Below are 23,808 nucleotides of genomic sequence, written 5' to 3' on the forward strand. Positions count from 1 at the left end.
ATTGTGAGTGAGGAAAGAAGCCATTTTCATCATTTCTAGTGTGATCTTGCAAGAAAGAAGGAAGGAGGGCAAGCTAGGCAGATTGAGGAGCTCAGATCTACTACCATTTGATCAGAAGAGGCTGCTAGAGGTATAAATCTGTGCTCATTCTCGTGTATATGGTGATCTACTTGGATCTAGGGTTTTCTTATGCCTTCTTTAGCTTGAATTCAAAGCATATGAGGTCCCAAGGTGGAATTCTTCTTAGATATGGACCTTAAGAGGTCCAGAGAGTCCTATCTATCCTGCTTTATGTTATTCCTTTGGAGATATGAACCTAGGTTGCCATTTTAGAAGCTATTTCACCAAAAAAAAAGCCCTATGAGTGTTGCATGAGTGTAAAGGTTGGACCTTTACGTGATTATTGTGTATTGAAAGGTCAGATCTATAGGTTAGAGAAGTAGATCTGACCTCAGAAGGTCTTTTGAGTGTTGCCATGGAGGGAACTCGCCGAGTCCATAAGAGGACTCGACGAGTCGAGTCGTGTTGCCCCGCGATTCGTGACCAGTGGTAACCCGTCGAGTTAAAGGTTAACTCGACGAGTCGAGTGAGGATTTATGAGGATTAAGAGGACACACATGGACTCACCGAGTCACACGAGTGCACTCGACGAGTTTGGTCAAATTTTGACCGTTGACTAGAGTTAACTTCAGTTGACCTTATGGTTTTGGTCAAGCTGGTTCAAGAGAGGTCAGGGAGGGGTAGAATGGTCTTCTACCCATTCTTTAGAAATGAGGACAAGAGAAAGTATTGATTAGAGATGTTATTATGTTGATAGGAGGAGGCTAGGTCGGGTTATATATATATATATATATATATATATATATATATATATAGAGAGAGAGAGAGAGCTAGGTTCAAATGTTTTTAACAAGTATTGTGTGCCTAAATGCACCAATGAGAATTCAAGAAATAATAAACAATTAAATAAATCATTTAAGGGTAAATTAGTAATATTGCTTGTATATTAAATAAATTCCAAAATTAAAATCAAATCAAATCCCTAAAAAATTGCAATAAGTTTTTAAACCCTACAAAAACCACTATACCACAAAAGTAATTGACGTATTCTTTCCCCACAGCAGCCATCAAACACCAAATCACAACCATTGACGTCTCTTTCTTCATCGGAGACAATCGCATCCGAAAAGTGTATTATGATCAAGGGTATTTTTGGTACCAGATATGAAGCAAGACACAATCTCGATCTACCACCGCCTTGCCTCCTCAAGATGGCGCTTATTGCCGCCACACCTACAGATGGTGTCGACTCAATGTTTTCACAGAGGGTGTCAACTCCATGTCTGCAACATGATGCGAAATTTTATAACAGGTTTATTATTTCATCCTACTCTCTCAGTATTGTTGGTTTCTTTAATCAATAAATTTATTTGTAAATCACAACCATTGCTGGAAATTATGTTTATAGGTAAACTATTGCAAGTAAATCAAATATGGTTTTTGGCTTGTTTGATGATAATGCCTAACAAGTGTTTGTTGAAATACCTGAAAGAGAATTTAAAGAATTTAATCTTGTGGTATGCATTCTGTCAGAATTACTAACAACACATGTTTTATGTAATTGTTTAAAAAGATAATTAATTTGTCTGTGTATTATTTTGGTTCAATTTGTGATTTTGAATTCCAATTTCTATTGTCTCTCGTTATTGTATTTTTGAAATCTAAAATTATATTAGCAGTAAATACAATACTCTTGAATGTATTCTATTAGAATATATTCTACCAGAATAAAATCGATGTATTCTGTCAGAATATATTATATGTATTCTATCAAAATATATTAAGTAATAGTTAATTGCAAGTAACATGTTTTAACAATTATTGGTTTTTGTTGTATTTGTGATAGGAATGGCTGGAAGAAGACGTTGAAGACCTAATAAGAATAACTTGAAGAACGAATAAAGTTTGATAATACTCATAATTTAAGAATGTTGTTATTTTTTAAGAATTTTAATCATTTTTGTTGATATTCTTTTAGAATATGTATAATTATATTAAAATGTATAAGGAGTTTAGTCTGTAAGAATATGTATGAATTTGTATTTAAGTTCGGATGTATAAGAATATATTAGAATGTTTGTTATTTTTCAACATCTGATTCAAGAATTTTGTTTTTCTTCAATAATATTCTATTAGAATAAAATTCTGAAAGAGCATCATTCTAACAAAAAATATTCTGACAGAATAAAATCAGTAAAAATTGAAATTGAATTTATTAAAAAATTCAGATTTGTTTTTTTAAATTAGGAGAATTAATCATCCCTAAAAATCCGAAAATTTCCTTTTATAAATGTAGTTAATTGTCCAAAATACCCTTTTGCTAAAAATTGTGTGATTATATGGTACATGTTACCCCATTGTAATATCATACACTCTCAAATCATGTCCATTGATTAATTTCATCCGTTGGTCCAGATCTGTGCATTCTGGCACACAATACTTAGTAAAAACAAAATAACCTAGCCCTATATATATCTACCTATCTTAATAAAAGAATCCTAACTTTGCCACTTGTCATTTTTTAATAATTTTCAACTTTTTTCACCCCGTCTTCTAAAAATTACACGTGTTCTACTGTTATTGTTTTCCCGCTTATTTGATGTTCCTTATTCTTGAAATTATTTTATTCTCCTAAATTCTCGCATATTTGTTGTGAAGTTCCTAAAATTGATACGATTGTTCATTAAAAATTCAAATCAAGTTATGTTCCTCCTTTTTCTAGACAAACCCTAGATGACCACCGTCATCGTCAATGTCGCTGCCTGCTACCACCTTCGCCAACTCCATCAACCATCTGTGGCACCCTTGAAACCATCCTTATCATCGTCGTTGTTTTCTCTCCACTACATAAACAAGAAACACACACAAACATACATCTTTGGCTCAATTTATTTTTGTTTGTTGATTTGTTATCCTCTGGCCTTCATAAATTTCGTGCTTTAAGTGGAAACGTAACTATATTGATGGATCCATGAAGAGAAAAAGCAAGGCCAGAACCCTCTAATTTTAGATCTGTTGCAACATTCTTCATCACTAAGAAGGGGAACTTCAAACTTTGTTAGTTTATCTGCCATTTCGAAGAAGATGTATACAAGGTAATGTGTTTTTCTTCTATTATTTTCTTTTATAGCACTGTTGAAGCATTTAAGGTGTTGAAATAATATGGAATTGTTCTACTGGACTATAGTGATGTTCATAACATGTTTAACAAAATGCCTCATATAAATTTCTTTAACTGGAATATACTTATTTGTTGTAATTTGATATGGACAGGAGCAATTCGCATCTTTGTATTGGAAAAAATACCTGATCTAAAGCTATTTATTTGGATTGCCTTCAAAAATTTATATGTATATGGTACACTTCCTGAACTGTTTTCAACTAATTCACTATACATAAAAATGATCCTATTGTTACTATTAATGGTTATCAAGATGTCTCAAAGAATGTTGGGTATTCATTCAATGTTGTGACACATCAACCAGTTGTATGCCCTGGAAAGCATTGAGGACGGGGAACGGCCAAATGGTAAATACTATTGATTAACATGATTACATATAAAATGAATTCACAATAGTATACCTTTTATTTTGATTCATTGCTGATCTTATTAAATGAATATTACAGAGTAAGAAAGCTTCTTGTGTCTTTGTACTATGGACTGGAGAATTCAACGCAGTTAGGCTTAAAGAGGAACTTTTACCTCATACAATTTGGATTAAGGTTTTGCTTTAACTTCATAAGTTGTCTCAACTTTGACTGATGATGTTTTTATCATGTTTTACTAAGCAATATCGATCTCCAGGTGGCGTCAATGATGTGGCACTTTGTGCTTCAATGGATATAATGTGTGTGTATGTTTGGCTTAAGATATCTCTTTGTGTGCTTATTAATTTAGTGCAAATACTAATTTCCTTTCTTATATATCTCAGTTTTGTTTATTTAAATTAACAGTTCAACCGACATAAACTTATTTTTCATTTCTTCATTCTCTTAGTTTTATTAAAAGCAACTATGTGATCTGATTCTTCTCATGTATACATGGTGCTTCATTCCATTTATATAATTATCACCAAAGCTAACATATTGAGCAAATGTATGAAGGTCTACATATGGGGATATTTTTGACTGCATAAGATAGCTTTAGAGAGTTGTACTAACATGAATTCATTCTTTCTTTCTCTTGTAGGAAAGACTACGAAATTTGTTGTTTTCTTGATCGTCATGGTGGGATTAACCCTTTGAAGTGATTGTTGACTTGCTTATTTTTAGGCTATGTTATAAGTTTCAAATCTTTTCTTTTGGTTCTCTAAGGCATCAAAACTTTTAGACCTACCTACCCTTTTATATTTCTTTTTTATTTCATTCTTTGTCCGTTGTCATTAACAGTTATACGCTTTATGCAAATAAATAGTGGAAATTACATCGCTTTTAATGATTTTGATGAATTACTAGATAAAAACTTATTACATTTTTACTTACAATTTCACAAAGCACTGTTGCAAACCACAATATCATAAACTTATATTTATTTCAAGTACTTTGTTTTACCGTTGAAAGTGAAACAAAGGAATTTGAATTTTCATGATTAAATTATCTACATTCGGATTGTTTGACTTGCTTGTATTGATGATTATCAAAGGATATTAACTCATATTTATTTTTATGTTTGAAAATACATTTTTAGACAACTAGGCATGAATATTTTTTTTGACATTTAATACTTTTTTGTTTATATAATAATTTTAAAATACAAACGTTTCCACGGGTTATAACCTAGTATATATATCAAATAAGAACTCCTAAAGGTTAAGAAACCTAATAACCTATAACTTTTATCCTATCATCAAATAAATATTTGTTATTTATCGAATAAATGTTATTTTTGTCCAATAAACTAAAACAAAAAATGGTATGATGGTAAATAAAACAAAACTTAAGCCTGATTTTTTTTTTTTGTGTCTGTTCTTTCAGATCTGATCATAATTTCTCTTAGACAAAAAAAACCCTCTCAACTTCTTCTTCATGTGGATGAACATCAACACCTCCACCACCGCCGACGACAACCTTTCCACCACCACACCGTCGACAACGGCCCTTTCCACCGACGGTAACCTTTCCACCACCACACCGCCGGCGACAACCCATCCAGCGTCACATCTCTTACTCTGTTGCAACCTCCAATCACCGCCACCATTTCCGATGACGAAACAACCACTGTCATCACTGTCGGGGTCTTAGTTCTCTGACGAATGAACCAAAACCTTTAGCAAACGAACATCAAATCCTCGTATGTGATATCCAACGAAGTTCCGACTATCGTATCCGATGGTTTGTCAAGAGATTTATGAATCCGGTAACTTTCCTTTACACTTCCTGCTCAAATCTACTTCGATTTTAGTGATTCCAGTGGTTTTTCTAGTCCATATATGTATAGATATAAGTGAATTCGAGTTTCAATTGCTTCAATCTTTGTTTCTGGCATTAACTATGTTGTTTCAAGCCATCGTCGATGTTCTTTTTGTTCCAGATCTGATTGATATTTATTTTGATGATGAGCTCCGACGACGATAGCTCAAAATGATACTTTAGGGAATAAGTCGTCAATGGTGCAAACAGAGAAGTAAAAGCAGCACCTACGATTGGGAATTAGAAAAGAGAATAATGAGACGTCGACATTTTATTAATATCATATTGAGTTGTAATTCTCAAAGTTGCAAAAGTAAACAGGAGAAAAGGAAAAACTTAAATTTTGATGCTGCACTTTTGCAGGTACTTTTTATCTATACTTTTGAATTAATTAAAGTATTAATTAATTAACTATGATAGATAGAATAAGTGGTTTAGGTATTAGTTATAAATAGTTATATATAAATATAATATGCCATACACACAATAACATACACTTATATATATATATATATATATATATATATATATATATATATATATATATATATATATATAAAACGTAAATATGTCATATATACTTATATATATACTAATATACTAATGTGTGAAGTAAACTTTGTCAGTAAACATGTAAAATGAAGATGCTGTTACTCGAAAGCTGTAATTAGAACCAAAGTGGAGATGCATAAATAAATCTTATTATCATTAGACAATTATACAATTTTATTAAGTTGTGAATGTACAATGTATTAAGTTGTGAATAGATTATTTATTAAGTTGTGAACGGACTCTGAAATTTATGTTAAAATACGAATAATTTATGTATAAATATTTGTATTAAATTTCTACTTACATTTATGATGTAAGTTTTTTTCTTGTTTTTCTTTTTAAATTTCTACTTACATTTAATATTTGTATTAAATTTCTACTTACATTTATGTATAAATATTTGTTAAAATACGAAAAATTTATGTATAAATATTTGTATTAAATTTCTACTTACATTTATGATGTAAGTTTTTTTCTTGTTTTTTTTTATTAAGGTGTGAATTTAATATTTTAATCTCTTATTTTTTTGTCTATTTTTGTTCGTCTTAGTTTTAAGTGCTGTTAAGTTGTGAATATATAAATTTTGAGAACTAAACTGTGAATTTATTGTAGAAGCTATGAAATTTGTGTATTAATTTGTGAATTGACTGTATTAAGAGTTTTAAATTGATAATATGGTTATCAATGCATACTTTTTGTTTATTAATCTGTGAATTTATTGCATTAAGTTGAGAATTTTGTGTATTAAGTTGTAATTTTTGTGTTTTCAACTATGAAATGATTTTATTAAGTTGTGAATTTCCCGTTTAAATGGTGAATTGACTATATTAAATTGTGAATTTTTTGTATTAAATTATGAATTAACTGTATTAAAATATAAATTGACTAATATTACGTTGTGATATTTTATAATTTTTTTGTTTGATTTTAAAATATATTATGAAAGAAGCGCGTTATATACCAAAATGATTTTATCTAATTTTGAATAAAGTGTGTGAAATTTAAATTGTGAATAGTGTGTAAAAGAACTTTGAAAGAAACACCAGCCTCAATATTTGAATGTATAAATGTAAGTTTTAAGTTAAGAATATGACTATGAATGTATAATTTTTGTGCATTAAACTGTGAATTATGTGTACTAAACTGTGAATTTATTATATTAAGTTGTGAATTTTTTAATGAATTTTATGTTAAAACTAGGCGAATGCCCGCGCGTTGCGCAGAAACACCTATATAGTTGATGTCTTTACAAATATATGTTTTTTTAAATATAGCAATAATGTTATGTAAAATTTGATACAATAATTTGTATATACTAAATTGATATAATATATTGATTATATTTGCATTATATGATAATATATATACATTTATTGTAACTTCATATTCTCAATCGTTTAAATGACTTCTACCCGCGAGTTATACATGAATAACATTAAATATAATATATGATTTGATGTTATTTCTAATAGTTTTTATTGTTAATTAATTTTTTAAAATTTATTTGCTTAATGTTTTAATTTCTATCATTATAATTATTTAAAACATCAAACATTGTTTTTTATTTTAAAGACAACAATATAATCATTTATATAGAGTTGTTTTTAACTATTGTTATTGTAAGTTATTTTAAGCTACTTATTTGGAAACTTTTAACGATTATTAAAATATATTTAAGAAATATTTTAGTTAAATTGAGATTATAATTTAGTTTTTGCTTTTATCACTACAATTTATCACTTTTAACTATTTACAAAATATTCTTTAGTTTTTTAAATGGAACTGAAATTTATATTTGAGTTGACATTGTAATGCACATAAACACCTATATAGTTGAAGTCTTTACAAATTTATATTTTTTAAATATAACACTAACATTGTTTTTAAATTTGATATAATAATTTGTATATTAATTTGATATAATATATTGATTATTTTGAATTATATGATAATATATACATCTATTATAACGTCATAATCTCAATCGCTTGAATGACTTCTACTCGCGAGTTACACATCAATAAAATTAAATATTATATATGATTTAATATTATTTATAGTTGTTATTGTTAACTAATTTTTTAAAATTTATTTGCTTAATGTTTTAATTTTTATCATTATAATTATTTAAAACATCAAGCATTATTTTTTGATTTTAAAGGTAACAATATAATCATTTATATAGAGTTATTTTTAACTATTGTTATTATAAGTTATTTTAAGCTACTTATTTGAAAATTTTTAACGATTATAAAAATATATTTAGGAAATATTTTAGTTAAACTGATATTACAATTTAGTTTTTGCATTTATCACTTTTAACTATTTATAAAATATTATTTGGTTTTTTTAGTGGAACTGAAATTTATATTTAAGTTGACATTGTAATGTTATATTTAAATTAACAAATTAAGTATTTTGTCCAAATTATTCAAAAGTTGTAGCTTTAAACTAATAATGGTTTACATGCAACAACATTTTTAATCTAATAAATTAAGTATAATATGTTAAAATTTAAAGACATAACTTTATAAATAGAAGTAAAGATATTATTTTAAAATTGAAATTTAGTCTATTTATGATTACACTTTAGGTTTGATATTTATTTAATCTTATTAACCAACTTACAATCATTATTAGAAAGACACTATATTTTATCACTTTTAACTATTTAAAAAATAGTTTTTGGGTTGTTTAAGTTAAATAAAATTTATATTTAAGTTGAGCCTATAATTTTATATTTTAATTAATAATTTAAATATTTTATACAAATTATTCAAAAATTATACATTTAAAATGATAATGGTTTACATCCAACAATATATTAAAACTAATAAATTAAGTATAATATGTTAAAAGTTAAAAAAACATAATTTTATAAGTAGAAGTAAAGATATTATTTTAATATTGAAATTTAGTTTATATATGATTACACTTTAGATTTGATATTTATTTAACCTAATTAACAAATTATAATTATTATTATAAAGAAATTGAAAAGTCATGGGAGTTTCAAATGAATGTGGTGAAAGGAAAAAAGAATGGGGGTTTCAAATGCATGAGATTCAAGAAAAAATGCTAGCTTTATAAGTATGTATGATATGATATGAATGATTGATGTATGAATTTTTGTATTAATTTTCTTGTGAATATATTTATTTTTTGTGTTGTATAAATATCTAAAATGTATCATTTTTTATAATTATTTTGTATTGAACTTTGGATTAGTAAATTAATTAGTTTATTAAATTATAAATATATTACTTAAGCTATTAATCCATGATTTTATATGCAGATCTAAATTGAAAAGAACGTTATTTGCGCTGGTGGAATAAGTTTTAGGTGGTGACATGTGGTAGTTGGTGGTGGCATAGCTTAGGTTTGACTTTTTTGAACATGTAAACTGGTTTATAATGAATTGTATTATGTTGTGAATTTTATGTTTTAAATTAAAATTTGACTGTATTAAATTGTATATTTTATAGAATTTTTATGGTAAAATATGACTGAATGTATGCATAAAAATATTAAACTATTTATTAGTGAATTAATATGTTTATTAAACTATGAAAATGGTATTTGAAACTGTGAATATGTCTTATAAACGATATATATATATTTTTTAAGAAATCTACAATTTAGAAGAGAGAAAATTTCTATATTTTTGTTATTAAATTTTATATATTTTGCTGCAAAAATAAAATAATAAATGTTAAAAAGTATTACCAAATAAATGAGAGTTACAATGTTTGCTCTATTAAACTGCGAATTGCAAATACGACCTAAAATATGTCATTGAATTTGGTGTTAGTCCGACGGTGGTCTGGGGGCGATCCAAGGGCAGTCTGATGGGACGACGGTCCGACAGCAAGTGGCAGTTAGTTGAAAACTAGGTTTCTTAATGACAACTACTTTGCTCTATTAATGTTTGATTTGTCCAAAATGTCTTTAATGCAAAAAAATTAAAAATGATTCTTAGGGTTCTTAATTTCTTTTGGTTCTCATTTGAACCACACACACACTCTCTCTCTCTCTCTCTCTCTCTATATATATATATATATATATATATATATATATATATATGGATTATGATTATGATAAATACCTTTTATAGATATATATTGGCACTTTAGTCTATCCGAAAGACCAAAACTATATGATTACACTGTAACCTTTTTCACACATTCATTTGCCCAATATCATTAAATCCTAAGATTGAAATCTTTTCCTCTCATGCTAAACTAGTGAAGATTCCACACTTTGCGGGGGTTGGAAGTCATTGAGTGTTTGCAAAAGGATGTTAACTTGAATCTTCTATAAACCGATGAACATGTTCAATCTACACATTTGTCAAAATGTTACATTTTTGTAAAAAAAAATCTCAAAAGGCATAGTGTGAGAATACATAGGATTTTTTACCTATGCATGAGCCCTGTAAAGCAAATCAAGGAAATCTTTAAGTGACGTGATAAATGTTGTTAAAATGGCTTGTGCAGGAGAACATAACCTGAATGTTGACGGTTACAGTAACTTTTCCAAAACACCTGACACCGGTATTTATCAGAAATTCACAGCCATTTGCAATTGAAATGCATATAGAAACAAAAAAGTAACAAAAAACAACACATGGAACTTAAAGTTGAAAAAAAAACACATATAATCAAAACTTGTAAAAACCCTAATGATACAAGAACAGAAAACACAATTTAAATCACACACAACAGTGTGACAAACGTACCCTTAAAGAAATGCCTTTTGGTGTAATGTCTATGGATCCTTTTAATGGTCTATATTAACTTTTATGAGTTGAACTCCAATGAATAGGCTGAAAAAAAGAAAACAATATTTGTGAGAATTGAAGAACAAAAAGTTTACATTTGGATTTCTATCTTCACCTGTTGCGACATCAAGTATAGGGTTCTTCAAAATTCCCAATCAAACTTTTGTGTTGATCTATAATGGTTGTTGGTTTATTTAAGCTGATAACTTGCATTTTCAATTCCCATCGTTCAAGCTCTGGTGATGTTTCTTATTGTTTTAATGCATAAAAAAAAGGTGCTATAAAGAAATTAAAAAAGATCATATAGCTGATAAACAATAGTTAAGGTGGTGATATATATATTTTTAACAAATCAATCTTTTCGAATAGTTTTTATTAGTGTACTTGATATGTGGAAATGATTCCCAGTTTGTATTCGGCGTGCTTCTTGACCTATTGAAAGTGATGAAAAAGATGAAATAAACATTAACATATAGACTTCAAGTCCAATGATCATGAAAACTGGTAAATTAAGAAAGAATTTATTTTCTAGGATATGAAATCTGAATTATTGTAGGTTATTAAAGTCATATGAAGAATCTGGTACCTAACAAATGTAATCCTCCACCTTTTAACATAGAATTGAATACAGTCCCTCAATACACAAACATTTTTCTTAACTTTATGTCTAAAGAAGTAGTAAAGCCAATGGTGTGTACTACAAATAAACATTACCCAAGAGAAAGGATTTTACTGAAATAAGGCATGAGTATAGCTCTAGACTTGTGAAGTATTTTTTCCCCCTAATTTTCATGCCACTGGTAGAACTCTATACATAGAGGAAAGTGATTTGTCACAAAAAAAAGCACGAAAGGAAATTTATGCAAAAATAGTCTAGTTACAATACCTCACTATCATTTTTAATGCTAACAATAGTGGTATAACGATAAAAAAGATCATCTACAATGTAATTTGTGTATAAGAGCATCACACAAAGATATGAATGAAGCAAAGAAATTTTTAAAGAAATGAGTATTTTGTTCTCAATTAGGAAAAGTCGATTTGAAACAACATGTGTACCATGGTCATGAAGAGTACCACAGTTATTTCCTAATAGGAAACTGGCAGATAGTAACTCTGGTACATATGATACGAAATGAAAAATAACAAAACTTGAACAGTGCATGTGTTGTTTGACTGCGATTAATTTTTTTGATAAAAAATGCGACATACCAGAAAAGGGAAGTAGAACAATTGAATATGTAACGACTGAATATGTGTGGGTATCAGATTCTTAGTGTCGATCTTCATCGAGGCCTTGCGTGTTGCCGCCCTTCTCTTTATGTAACGACCTTTAAACAGCAGCTACTTCGATAAATGAATCGATTAATACCAAATTGAAATCAACAAAGCACGGTAGAGGAGGTAATCTTGTGTTGAATCGCCTGCATAGGTAGGGTTTATCATCATCGTTGGAACTTACTGTGTTCCTCTTCGATATGTGCAGTAGACGCAAAAACATCGATTGTAGATTTTGTGGGTAATTGTGGAAGCGGTGGGTTTCAGAAGAATGGAGCGAAGCATACCCACCGACCTACCGACATCTTTCTTATCACCCACAGAATTGCAGATATGCAGTAAAAAGATAACTCGGGTAACAAGTAAAAAGAAGAGGAAATTTTTAACCGTACATACTGTTCCTAAGGGAACATAAAATTTATAGTATTATAAATTACGAAAATACCAACACCTTTTATCTCATGTATCACAAGTTGTATATAAGAATTAAATTTTATTAATTGTCAAAAGACATTAAATCTTCCAACAAATTACTTGATATTATGTTGAATAAAAACTTCAAATCTTATTTATAAAATAGTAATGTACTTTCAAAATATTCTCACCTAGGATAAATCTTATGAGAGAGAATTGTTATTAACATGTCGTATATGCACTTTTTAAACATCAAAATATCAATGATAATATCTAAAATATCATTCATCTACAAAATGATAATAATCAACAACAACAAAAACTAAACAATCAAAATATACATTCCATAGAAAGGGTTAAAGATAAATTTTTTTGTCTGTCAAGAGACCGACATTCCAACAATTTAGAAGTTCACATTCCATTATCATAGACGTAAGGATAATATGGTTAAATTTCTTAATTATTATAATAATTATAAGGTATAAAAATTATTATAAATATTAAAAACATTATAAAAAAGGATTTAGGAAAATATAATATTTTGAAGGTTTATGAAAGGTAAATATGATATTGAGAAATTAAACTAGACAAATATGGTATTTTGACGTTTAAAAGGGGCATATATGAAATTCTCCCTAACAGAAATGAGGCCTCTCTCCTTTAATCTTGAAAGATGTTTCCGTTCCTCCCTTGTTTCAGCAAAAACCTAGATTAAAATCTTGAAATTTGCTATAAAAACCAAGTAAAACAAATGACGAAAAACAGTAACCAATTTCTAGATCTAAACAACACCAATTTTTGAAAATTTTATACACTTTTATTGAGCAAAGAAAAATATAAAACATGTTGGCTCCATTAATTAGTTACCTTCTCTAAAGAGTTGGTCGAATATGTATATCCTGTTTCATTAATAATAAGTGTGATAATTATGAGAGTGTAATTGTTGAATCGGTGTCAAATGTGTATCATGTTTCTAAACGCTTCAAAAAATCATGGAATAAAAGATAGAGATTGAGCTAAACACTTCAAAAAATCATGGAATAAAAGATAGAGATTGAGCAGTCCATTATGTAAAATCATCATAAAGTAATTTAAGGCTAAATAATATAACCAATTTTTTTGTTAGTCTTTCATATAATCTAAAGTCTTATTAAAAGTTAAAACACATAAACCACATCATATCGTTTAAAAATAACATAAATTATTTAGGACCTAAAGAATCAAAACACTAAAAGAAACAAAACCCTAGAAACTAAAGCAGTTAAAGAAGACTAAATTGAAATTGTATTTGACCAACAGTTACACCATTCAAATAATACACCATTCAAATAATAAAAATCTTGGTTACCCGAGAGAAAAGGGATCGATGTTCTTTCGTCACCTCTAAAGTTTCCAAATATGATCTGGATTCCTCAAACACATCTCCATAAGCCTGAGGGCATCCTATGACGCCCATAAATTTCAAAATCAGATGTAGAAATTTCATTATCGGCTTTAGTATGAGATAAAACACAAAACAAAGCATCTTACATTGTTACATCTTTCGGTTGAATAAAAAAATACAGCAACACTATAAACACATTCACTTCTAATAGACTGATGAAGAGACCATAATCTTGATGTTTGTGGATTGTGTCTCTGTGTGTTCAGAGACACTAAGAAGTTGAAGAAGGAAGTTTGCCGCCCTAGTTTATAGGAATTGATTTGGAGATGATTTCGTTTCAAACCCCTAGCTTCCTCTAAAAACGGCTAATTTGTAGTTGTTTGTGAGATAAAACGAAACCGTATATAGAGGAAATTTAGGAAACTTCATAGCGTGAAAATGAGCGGGGAAAATCGATTGGGTGGGGGCTAAGAGAATATGTTATCTTTTAAGACTATTACAAGTTCTTCTAACTTTAAAGCATGGCAACTTTGAAAAGCTAAACCATTTGTTTTTGAAGTTTGAGGCGACAACTAGAAGATAGAATGCAATGTTTAGTTGGCTTGATGTTAATATGGTTTCAGCTAGAGCTATGTTTGATGCTATTGATGATAGGGATGAGCATATAGACCGGGAACTGGCCGAAACCGATACCGGAACCGGAACCAGCACTGGAACCGGAACCCGATGGAACCGGTCGGGCCGGGACCGGGACGTTATTTCTGTGGATTTTTTGAACCGGGAACCGGTAGTAACCGGAACCGATAGAACCGGACCCGATAGAACCGACAAAAACCGGAATTGTATGATGCTATTTTTCGAGGATCGGTTCCAACATTTGAAGACACGACAAGAACCGGTAAAACCGGGAACCGATAGAACCGGAACCAGTAGAACCGCTGGGCCGGTTCGGTTCTTGATTTTGGCCGAAGCCGGTTCCTGGGTCATGTCCGGTTCCGGCCGGTTCGGTCCTTTTGCTCATCCCTAATTGATGACTATCATGGTTCTGTGGAAAAAAAAATCATTGATGCGGTGATGTGTATTGCCTTTTGGAATTTGTGGCGATTTCGGAACGGTCAAGTTTTTGCATGTATTAAGATTAGAAAACATCAAATTGTTGATGTGATAAAGGATTTTTTTTCTTATGGTTTTGCAATAGAAATAATAAATGCTCTAGAAATTGGGTTTGTTGGTTACAACAACCTTTAGACATTTTGTAATTGGTTTTTTTCTTTCTATAGCTTCTTGCTAGAATCTTTAGACATTGAGCCATTTGAATTTTTCACACAACTTGTCCGACAATTTTTATGACATGTTACAAAATATGTTTTTCATATGATACAACTATATGAAACTAGACTTTATTGGAAATAAGTGGTCTTTGCACAACTTTAGTGACAAATTACAAAATATGTTTTTTTTTCATATGACAACTATTTCATGCATGATTTTGAACAACTATTAACTATTGACTACTACATACAAAATTCTTTAGCTACTCAAAAGTTTAGCTCCAAATAAACAAAATCATCTTAAAACTTACCAAAAATCCTTACAAGAACAAGATCCATCCACAAAGTGATGAAACCGACTATTATCTCTAAGAATAATCTCTCTCCCTTCAACTTTAGACATCAACTTAATTGCAGAATGACAATCAACACAAACTTTTAAATTCTTCTTCACAATAATCGGTTTCCCAATTGGCATCCTTATAAGTGCATACGCTATTGCAATCCTCTCACTATGATGATTCAAAATATTCACCTTCATATCATAATCCAAATCAAATGGAACATATTCAACATCAGGAACATATCCAACTTCAATTATCTTCCTCAAAAGATCATCAAGTTTCAAATCAATCTCCTTTTTATCCCCATGGCACAAATCTTCAACTCCAAAAACATGAACTCTGTTATCAACATCAACCCAACTACACCCCTTGAGTTTTTTCACATTTTCATCTTTCATCATCTTTCTAACACTTTTCACATCCTCCCATTGTTGTTCTTTTGCGTATATATTCGAAAGTAAAACATGGGCCCCACTGTTTAAAGGGTCAATAATCTTTAAACTTTTGGATGCAAACTCCCCCCTTTCTTTATCACCATATTTTCTACAAGAAGCTAAAAAAGAACACCATGCGTAGGCGTTTGCCTCAAATGGCATACTTTTTATAAAAACTTCAGCTTCTTTAAGCTTCCCTGATCTTCCCAATAAGTCAATAACACAAGAGTAATGTTCTGATTTAGGTTTTACACCATAGATTGTTTCCATGGAGTTGAAGTAGCTTAATCCTTCTGTTAATAACCTCGAATGGCTACATGCGTTTAGAAGATTTATAAATGTGACTGAATTTGGTTTAATGTCATGCAATAACATCTTTTCAAATACATCTATAGCTTTGTGCCCTAATCCATGGTGAGCAAACACACCAATCAATGAATTCCATGTGTACTCATTTGGTTTAGAGATTTTGTCAAATGCTTGAAGCGAATGATCAAGCAAACCACATTTCCCATACATGTCAACAATGATGGAAGAAACAAAAGGGTCTTGATCAAGATTGTATTTTAACACTAGGGCATGAAGTTGGACCCCTTGTTCAAGTGTAGCATGATTAGCACAAGCTTTGATTAAGCTAGAAAAGGTGAACTCATTAGGTTCAACTCTTTGTCTTTTTAGCTCAATGAAAATAGTGAATGCCTTCTCGATTTGATCAGATTCAACATATCCATCAATCAAAGAAGTATAGGAAACGATATTTGTACATTTAGAGTTGATGTTGAGCAACTGCGAACCACTATCCATGTCTCCTAGTTTACAATACATGTCCATAAGTGCATTGCCCACAGAAATATGTTGTTCAAATCCCAATTTTGTAACAAAGGAATGAAGAGATCTTCCAATGTTATATGCTTTTAAAGGTCCACAAGCACAAAGTGTACTACAAACAAGATGTTGATCGATTATAACATCTTCAGTCAGCATCTTCTTAAAAGAAATAAGTGCTTCTTCGTTATAACCATTTTTTGCATACCCATTAATCATTGAGTTCCATGAAACTTCATCTTTAGAAGGCATCTCCTCAAAAACCATACAAGCCTCAATGATAGACCCACATTTTGAGTACATGTCTGCTAAATTACTACCCGCAAAAAGCTCAAAACTAAACCCGACCTTAAGAGCAAGACAATGGATTTGTTTACCAATTTGGACAGATTTGAGAGACGAGCAAGCTTGAATCACACTGGAAAGCGCAAATTGGTTTGGGCTTTCACCGGAGACGCACATTCCACAAAATGTGGTAATTGCTTTTGTGAACTCAGAATTCTGAGAAAACGCAGAGATCATAGCAGTCCAAGACACCAAGTTTCTTTGAGGCATTTCATCGAACAGCCTATGGGCGTACCCGAGGTGACCGCATCTCCCATACATGGACATTAGATGATTGGTAAGATATGTGGATGATGGGTAACCAGAAGTGATGAGCTGCGCATGAAGTAGCTTTCCATTAGTTAACTGTTTGGATTGGGCGTAGGTTTGAATAATGTGCGCCAAGGTATTCGAGTGTTCTTGCAAGTGTTTGGTTAACATTCGAAATGTCATAACAAATTACGCCTCTCACTTCTTCCCAGATCGCTCCGTCGTCGCCCGCCTATCCTTCTCGTTGCTGTCTCCATAAGCTATCAGTCAAAACAAGATGCAGTGGGTGATAGAGTTGAATCAGTAAAGAAATAGAGGAGTTGATGGATCGAGGGTTTAGTGTAGAAGATGTAGGGATGGAATCTAATTTGTGTGAGTGAGGGTAAGACGCAAGCGAAAGGTTGTCTCTCCGTGCGTGTTGGTGATGGTGGTGGTGGTTTGTAGGTACATCCACTCTGGTGCGTGTTGACAGATCTTCTTCTCATTCATATACCTGAGGGGCTTAATCATTTTATGGAGCGAGCATTCTTGTTTTTCTTGGAAATATCCACCTTAATAAATGAAGGTTTTTTTGCCACGTGTCAATCTTTCGTTAATTTTGACACTTGTCATTTTGTGGTATTTTTGAATTAAATATTATCCACTTGTTAATTTTTGGTTTGTTCCAATTTTTAAAATTAAAGTCATATACTTATATATGTAAAGTATTAAATATGATATATTAAATTGCAATAAATATGTATCTTTCTTAATTTAAAGTTATACATTAAAAAATATTTTCCGTTTACACTTTAATGTTTAATTTTTTTTTGAACCAACCCGTGTAATACACGGGTTTCACACCTAGTCTTCAAACAAACAAAAATAAATAATAAGTCATCTTTTTAATGATAACAAATTAACATGTTATATGTGTTTTGTATTCGATTTACTAAATTTAATTGACTGTTAAGTTTTAAATATATATATATATATATATATATATATATATATATATATATATATATTATAAGCTTTAAATCAAGATACCCACCAATATTGTTCTTCAGAGTTTAATTATTACTCTATTAGATTAGAGGGAAACATACGGTATTATGTTTCTTTTTTCATACCACCTAAGTAGTGTTGTAAACAGATTATGAACGGAAAGTTAGACTTGGCAATGGGACGGGTTTGGAGCGAATCGATCTTGATCCAAACCCTTTTAACAAATTTCAAAATCCGATCCAAACCCGCTCCGTAACCCGCAGGGTTTTGAATAATCAAACTCATACCCTTATCCACCGAATCAGCAGATATCCAAACCCGCCCCGTAACCCGTACGTTTTTTGAATAATAAAACACATTTTACTTAAATCATAAAATCACATTTATTAAATAAAACTAAGTTTTGATTTAGAAAACACATTATGTACTCGAGAACTTTCTATTGGAATTAAAATCATTATTTTAATTACTTCCTATTGGTTTTTGACCGTCGATCGCATTGATAGAGAATAGAAATTACAAACTTTCTTCCGGTTGATAAATAACCTTATTGATTTATAAATGAAATTGGTGATTACATGATGAAAAATAAATGAAATGAAATCATGAATCTTGGGAGAAGAGTAGAAGACTAGAAGTCTAGAAGTTGAGTCTTTGACTCCTATGTAAAAATAATTTAGTCTTTAGCTTTTTATCTTTGTATTTCTGATTGGAATTTAATATAAACTTTATGCAATATAAAATATAAATTTATATTTCTAAAATTTATATGGGGCGGGTTATAAACGGAGCGGATCGGTGCTGATCCATACCCGACCCTTTTAATAAAAGGGTTAGTGGGTACGGGTCGTTAACGGGTAAACGGATCAAAAACTATGCTCCAAACCCATATAATTTTTAAGGGTTTTGATCGGATCAGGGTCAAAATCCGCTCCATTGTCAGACCTACTGAAAGTTTGTCGAATTATTTGACAGAAACTTTCTTCTCTTTATCATGTTAAAGAAAAGTGGTTGTTTTTTAGGTTAATAATAAAAAAAAAGATCATGTTTGTTTAGTTGAATGAACAAACATGAGCAATGATCTTATTCATTTATTTATATTGGTAAATATTCATTTATGTTGTACGTTTACGTTTGTTTATATTTTTTCATTTAAGTTTATTTATATTTATTTATGTTCAATTTATTATTATATTACTATATTATATGTTTGTTTAGGTTCATATGTATTTAATCGTGTTTGTTTATCTTTGTTCGTTTACTATGTTCATGTACATAAATGTACGAATATAAACAATGTAATTTGTTAAACGAACAAACACGAACAATAGAATTCATTCGTTTGCTCGACTTGTTTAAATGAACGAACATGAACAAGCTCTTATTCATGTCATTCGGCTTGTTTCCAGCCATATACCTAAACATAGCATGATGTTAGAGAGTGGTGGTTTCTTAGCATACCACATCATTTTTTTAAATCATTTACAATTTATGCTTATTTTTTAACAATCATTTTAGTGTTATGTGAAATTTGATTGGTTTAAGCTAGTCAAGGGGTCACCGTCATCTCTTTTCCTTCTCTCTCTCTTCACACTAACCATACATCATGAAAGTCTTGGTGTACACCAGAGTGCGGTGTTTGGCGTGATTAGCGTGCAGGGCGAGTGAGCTTGACGCACCCATTTGGTGCAGTCTTATAGTTAACCGATTTATATAGAGTCATTTTATAATTATATCATCTTAATAGTAAATTAATTAAAAACTATTGATTTGAAAACAATTATTATTATAAAAATATAGTTTTTGATCGTCCATTTTTTTGCTTAATTTCAAATTTTCATTTAGGTTGTACGATCTAACATTATTATGATATTTGAATCGACTTATTTTAATTTAATTCTAAAAATAACACATACTATAATCTTTTTAGTTTTCATTATTATTATTATTTTAAAATGTGTTATTGTTTTCAAGGTAATTAAATATTTTCTCCGCCCCATATTAATAGTCTATGTTTCATTTTTGGTTTGTCTCAAAATAATAGCCTACTTATAAAACTAAATATTATTTTTACCAAAATACCCACAATTATTAGTTAAACTACCATGAAATTAAATTCAACTATCATGGAATTAAACGCAACAAAATGATATAATTGTCATTTCTTTTAATAAAGTTAATGGTAATTAATGTTTTATTAATTTGTGTTTTTTTTCGTGGACAATAATTTTGGGACGTGGAAGTATGTTTTTTTTAAAGTTATTTATAAAATAATAAAATTTTAGTTATTATAAAAGTACCTTTATGGAAAATTATACTTATTATAAAAAATAATTTGTGGTCATTTTTTTGTTTATTTGACATTTTGATGTAGGCTTTACATTTAAAATTATATCATATTTTTTTAACTATCTAAAAAACTAGTCTATGGATATTTTTCTCAAGTTTATTTGACTTTTGATTTATGTTTTGCACTTAATATTATATTTAGATTACAAATTTAAGTATACTAGATCACTAACTATAAAATGTTAGCATTAAAAAGATAATATTATAGTTTGCCGAGACTTTGGTCTCTTCCAAAAAAAGATAATGTTATACATCCAACTTAAATTAATAAATTAAATATATTGGGTTGAAAATTGAAAAGTTATTATTGAAATTAAAATAATAAATGAGTTTAAGTGTTAATTAAAAGAGAAATTGAAAAGTCTTAAGAGTTTCAAATAATTATTATTGAAGTCAAATGACACTTGTTTTAAAGTATATTAGAAGTGTGTCCGTACATTGTGCATAAGTAAAAAATATTAACATATCATATAAGAACTGGACAACATTATATAAATATACATGATTAGTTGTAAATATGTTATCACAATACACATCATGTATCAATTTATAAAGTTTTCATCATAAAAATCAAACATTCTATCCTAATCACCTATTTGCAATAATTATAATGTTATCAACAAGTAAATTTAACCAACATCAATTACATATATAATAGTATTTATGCATTATATATGGAGTGTCTAATGATAAAACATAAGAAAATATGTTTACATGAATTAACTCAACATCTAAAATAAAATTGAAAATATAGCTTACATTAAGTTCCTTCTTCTTCTTATTGAGTTTTGAGTTTTGTCGGATGTTAAGAAAAATACCATTTAGGAATTTGTTAGGTACAACAACATACTTAATTACATTGCAACTATTATATTTCATAATTGCACATTTCTATCATAAAAATAGCAATATGGTTTAACTTTTATTTAAATTCCTAAATAAAACCCCAAAACTCTATTTTCATATAACCAACTACAATTTAACTACCATTTAGGTAAGTAACATAAAAACATGCTTTTGGCCTAATCTATATGCTGTCACGCCACTTTTTTGTGAAATTGTGGGTTAAGTCTCGTCCGAGACATATAAAATTAAAGAGTAGTTTTGAAGTAAATTAAAATGTGTGCGTTAAAATAAACTAATATAAAAATTATTGATTACATGAATAAATTAAAACATAATCATTTTTTTCTTTAATGATTTTCATGGATTTAATCAACAATAAGTTCATTCAAAAGATAAAAGTTCTATCTATTTATCTCTTTCATCCCATGAGCATATAAATGCTCACAAAAAGAAAAATCTTCAAAGAAGTTGGCAAATAATAGAAGTAACGCACAAAATCTTGCAGGAAGTTAGAAAAAAAAATATGAACGCATTTTCAAATCCTCTTTTCCTTCATCTCATTCTTCAGGCTCTAGCAACTTGATTTATCTCAATGAACTATATTCTCGATATAACCAGTCGAATAACATAACCACTAATTAAATACAATAAGTTAAAAAAATGATTGATTAGTTTAACAAATTCAAACGAATATGGTTCAATATATATAACCTATCTTGAATGATATTAAGTTGGATGAACCTTTATTATAAGATATAGATTTAAGACTATGTTATTGGTGATTGACACAGACCAATTTATCAAAAAAAAAAATATAATAATAATAAATACAGGATTATAGAAAGAAAAGAAAACAATTAATTCAAACCCACACACAAAGAGTTCGACGGAAATACAACTTATACTATGAATATACATCACGATCAATTCAAACTCACACAAATAATTTGTTCTATGTTTCATGAAAAGCATAAACATAATGATCAATGTAGACAAGCACAATAGTAACATCAAGAACAATTTAGTGTAGTTCAATCTGATGCAAACACAAAAATAAGGGGAAGAACAATTTGTTGCTGTTATCATATACAAATTACAAAATAAGGTTAATCTGTATAGTTTTAATTTGTTGAATGAATATACAAACCAATGGAGTTGTCACCTTTCTCCCATTCAACTATCAATAACCCTCTATGTCATGAAAGATTCACCACACCCACATTGTCCCTTTGAGTTAGGGTTGATAAATACAAACTCTGACCTGTTTCATAACAATTATAAATAAATAAGAGATAAGAGATAAACAACAGCTTACTGGTGTAAATATTGAAGATTGAGACACTAATGATGATGTTGAAACGATACTCTAAGTAGAAATAATTTATCTGGTAATGAAGGTATGATGTTCGTACCTCAACTTGTCATCTACAAAGTCCATTTTTGTTCCGATTACATGCATCAGAGCTTTTGGATCAATCACAATCTTCACACCTTTGTCTTCAACCAGTTCATCGAACTTTCCTTTTTCATCTACATAGAAAACCAACAATTTACAGGAGTTAGTTTGATAACCAACAGTCTAACTACACGTTCATCATCTAGCACTTCAGGATACACCCTTTGATTCTGATTATGATTTTCTGATCTTTTACGGACAAAATAATATGTGATTTGAGGAGAATTAGGTTTAACAATTCACATAAATCTGGAGTCGAACGCAAACACTTGAAAAAACGAATGAATACAAATTGATAAGAAGCAACTAGGGTTTTTGCGAAAAGCAATCGAGTACGATTAAACAAAACGAAATACAAAAAAAGCCCAATTCTGTAGAGACAAGAGAAGCATAAATTAACATAGATAACATATTCAAATATATATCGATTGCGAACCTGCGTAATTGAGGGTGTAGGATAAGCCATTGCAGCCGCGAGCCTTGACGCCGAGCTTGAGAAAGGCGCGTTGGCGATTGTGAAGGAGTTGTCGTATTCTGTCCGCAGCGGCTTCCGTTAGCGTGAGGGCTTGCCGGCGGGCTGCCGAACCCACCTTCGCCGCCGCCTTCGCCAGTACCGGAGACGCCATTCAACGGATCGCGTTTCGTGGTTGGGAGAAATTGTGATCTTGAAATGGAACTTGAATCGAATAGAAATGGAATTTTCTGTTGTTAGGGTATCTACTTTTCGACATTTTTTGACCGTCACGTTGGTAATTCGTCATCAAGATTAGAAAATCCAAAATCAATGGGAAATCACTGAAGACATTTTTTTTTTTTTTAATAATA

At 29.8% G+C, this 23,808-nt stretch overlaps 1 protein-coding gene, 2 long non-coding RNA genes and 1 pseudogene across 4 annotated transcripts; 1 reads left to right on the forward strand and 3 right to left on the reverse strand.

The window, feature by feature from the left end:
- Positions 1-4,887: 4,887 nt before the first annotated feature.
- On the forward strand, positions 4,888-9,524 carry LOC145071285 (uncharacterized). The gene is made up of 2 exons (XR_013690359.1): positions 4,888-5,832; positions 9,317-9,524. It is a non-coding gene; the product is annotated as an uncharacterized LOC145071285 (long non-coding RNA).
- A 618-nt stretch (positions 9,525-10,142) lies between these two features.
- Positions 10,143-12,350, reverse strand: LOC145069098 (uncharacterized). 2 transcript variants are annotated; one of them, XR_013689273.1, is made up of 5 exons: positions 12,014-12,350; positions 10,917-11,233; positions 10,760-10,846; positions 10,441-10,565; positions 10,143-10,360 (listed from the first exon to the last, which is right to left on the reverse strand). It is a non-coding gene; the product is annotated as an uncharacterized LOC145069098 (long non-coding RNA). The 2 variants fall into 2 exon arrangements; XR_013689272.1 differs by having other exon boundaries at positions 10,760-11,233.
- A 2,935-nt stretch (positions 12,351-15,285) lies between these two features.
- On the reverse strand, positions 15,286-17,821 carry LOC145068880 (pentatricopeptide repeat-containing protein At4g14850 pseudogene; annotated as a pseudogene).
- Positions 17,822-22,532: 4,711 nt separating this feature from the next.
- On the reverse strand, positions 22,533-23,685 carry LOC145071005 (iron-sulfur assembly protein IscA-like 1, mitochondrial). Its single transcript, XM_079017957.1, has 3 exons — positions 23,420-23,685; positions 22,940-23,057; positions 22,533-22,788 (listed from the first exon to the last, which is right to left on the reverse strand). Exons 1-3 carry the CDS (start codon positions 23,607-23,609, stop codon positions 22,719-22,721), a joined length of 378 nt encoding a protein of 125 aa, XP_078874083.1. The 5' UTR covers positions 23,610-23,685; the 3' UTR covers positions 22,533-22,718.
- Positions 23,686-23,808: the final 123 nt, after the last annotated feature.

This window comes from Lactuca serriola, chromosome 8 (assembly GCF_051521515.1).
Source record: "Lactuca serriola cultivar US96UC23 chromosome 8, Lser_US96UC23_V15, whole genome shotgun sequence".
In the NCBI taxonomy this organism is placed as follows: domain Eukaryota; kingdom Viridiplantae; phylum Streptophyta; class Magnoliopsida; order Asterales; family Asteraceae; genus Lactuca; species Lactuca serriola.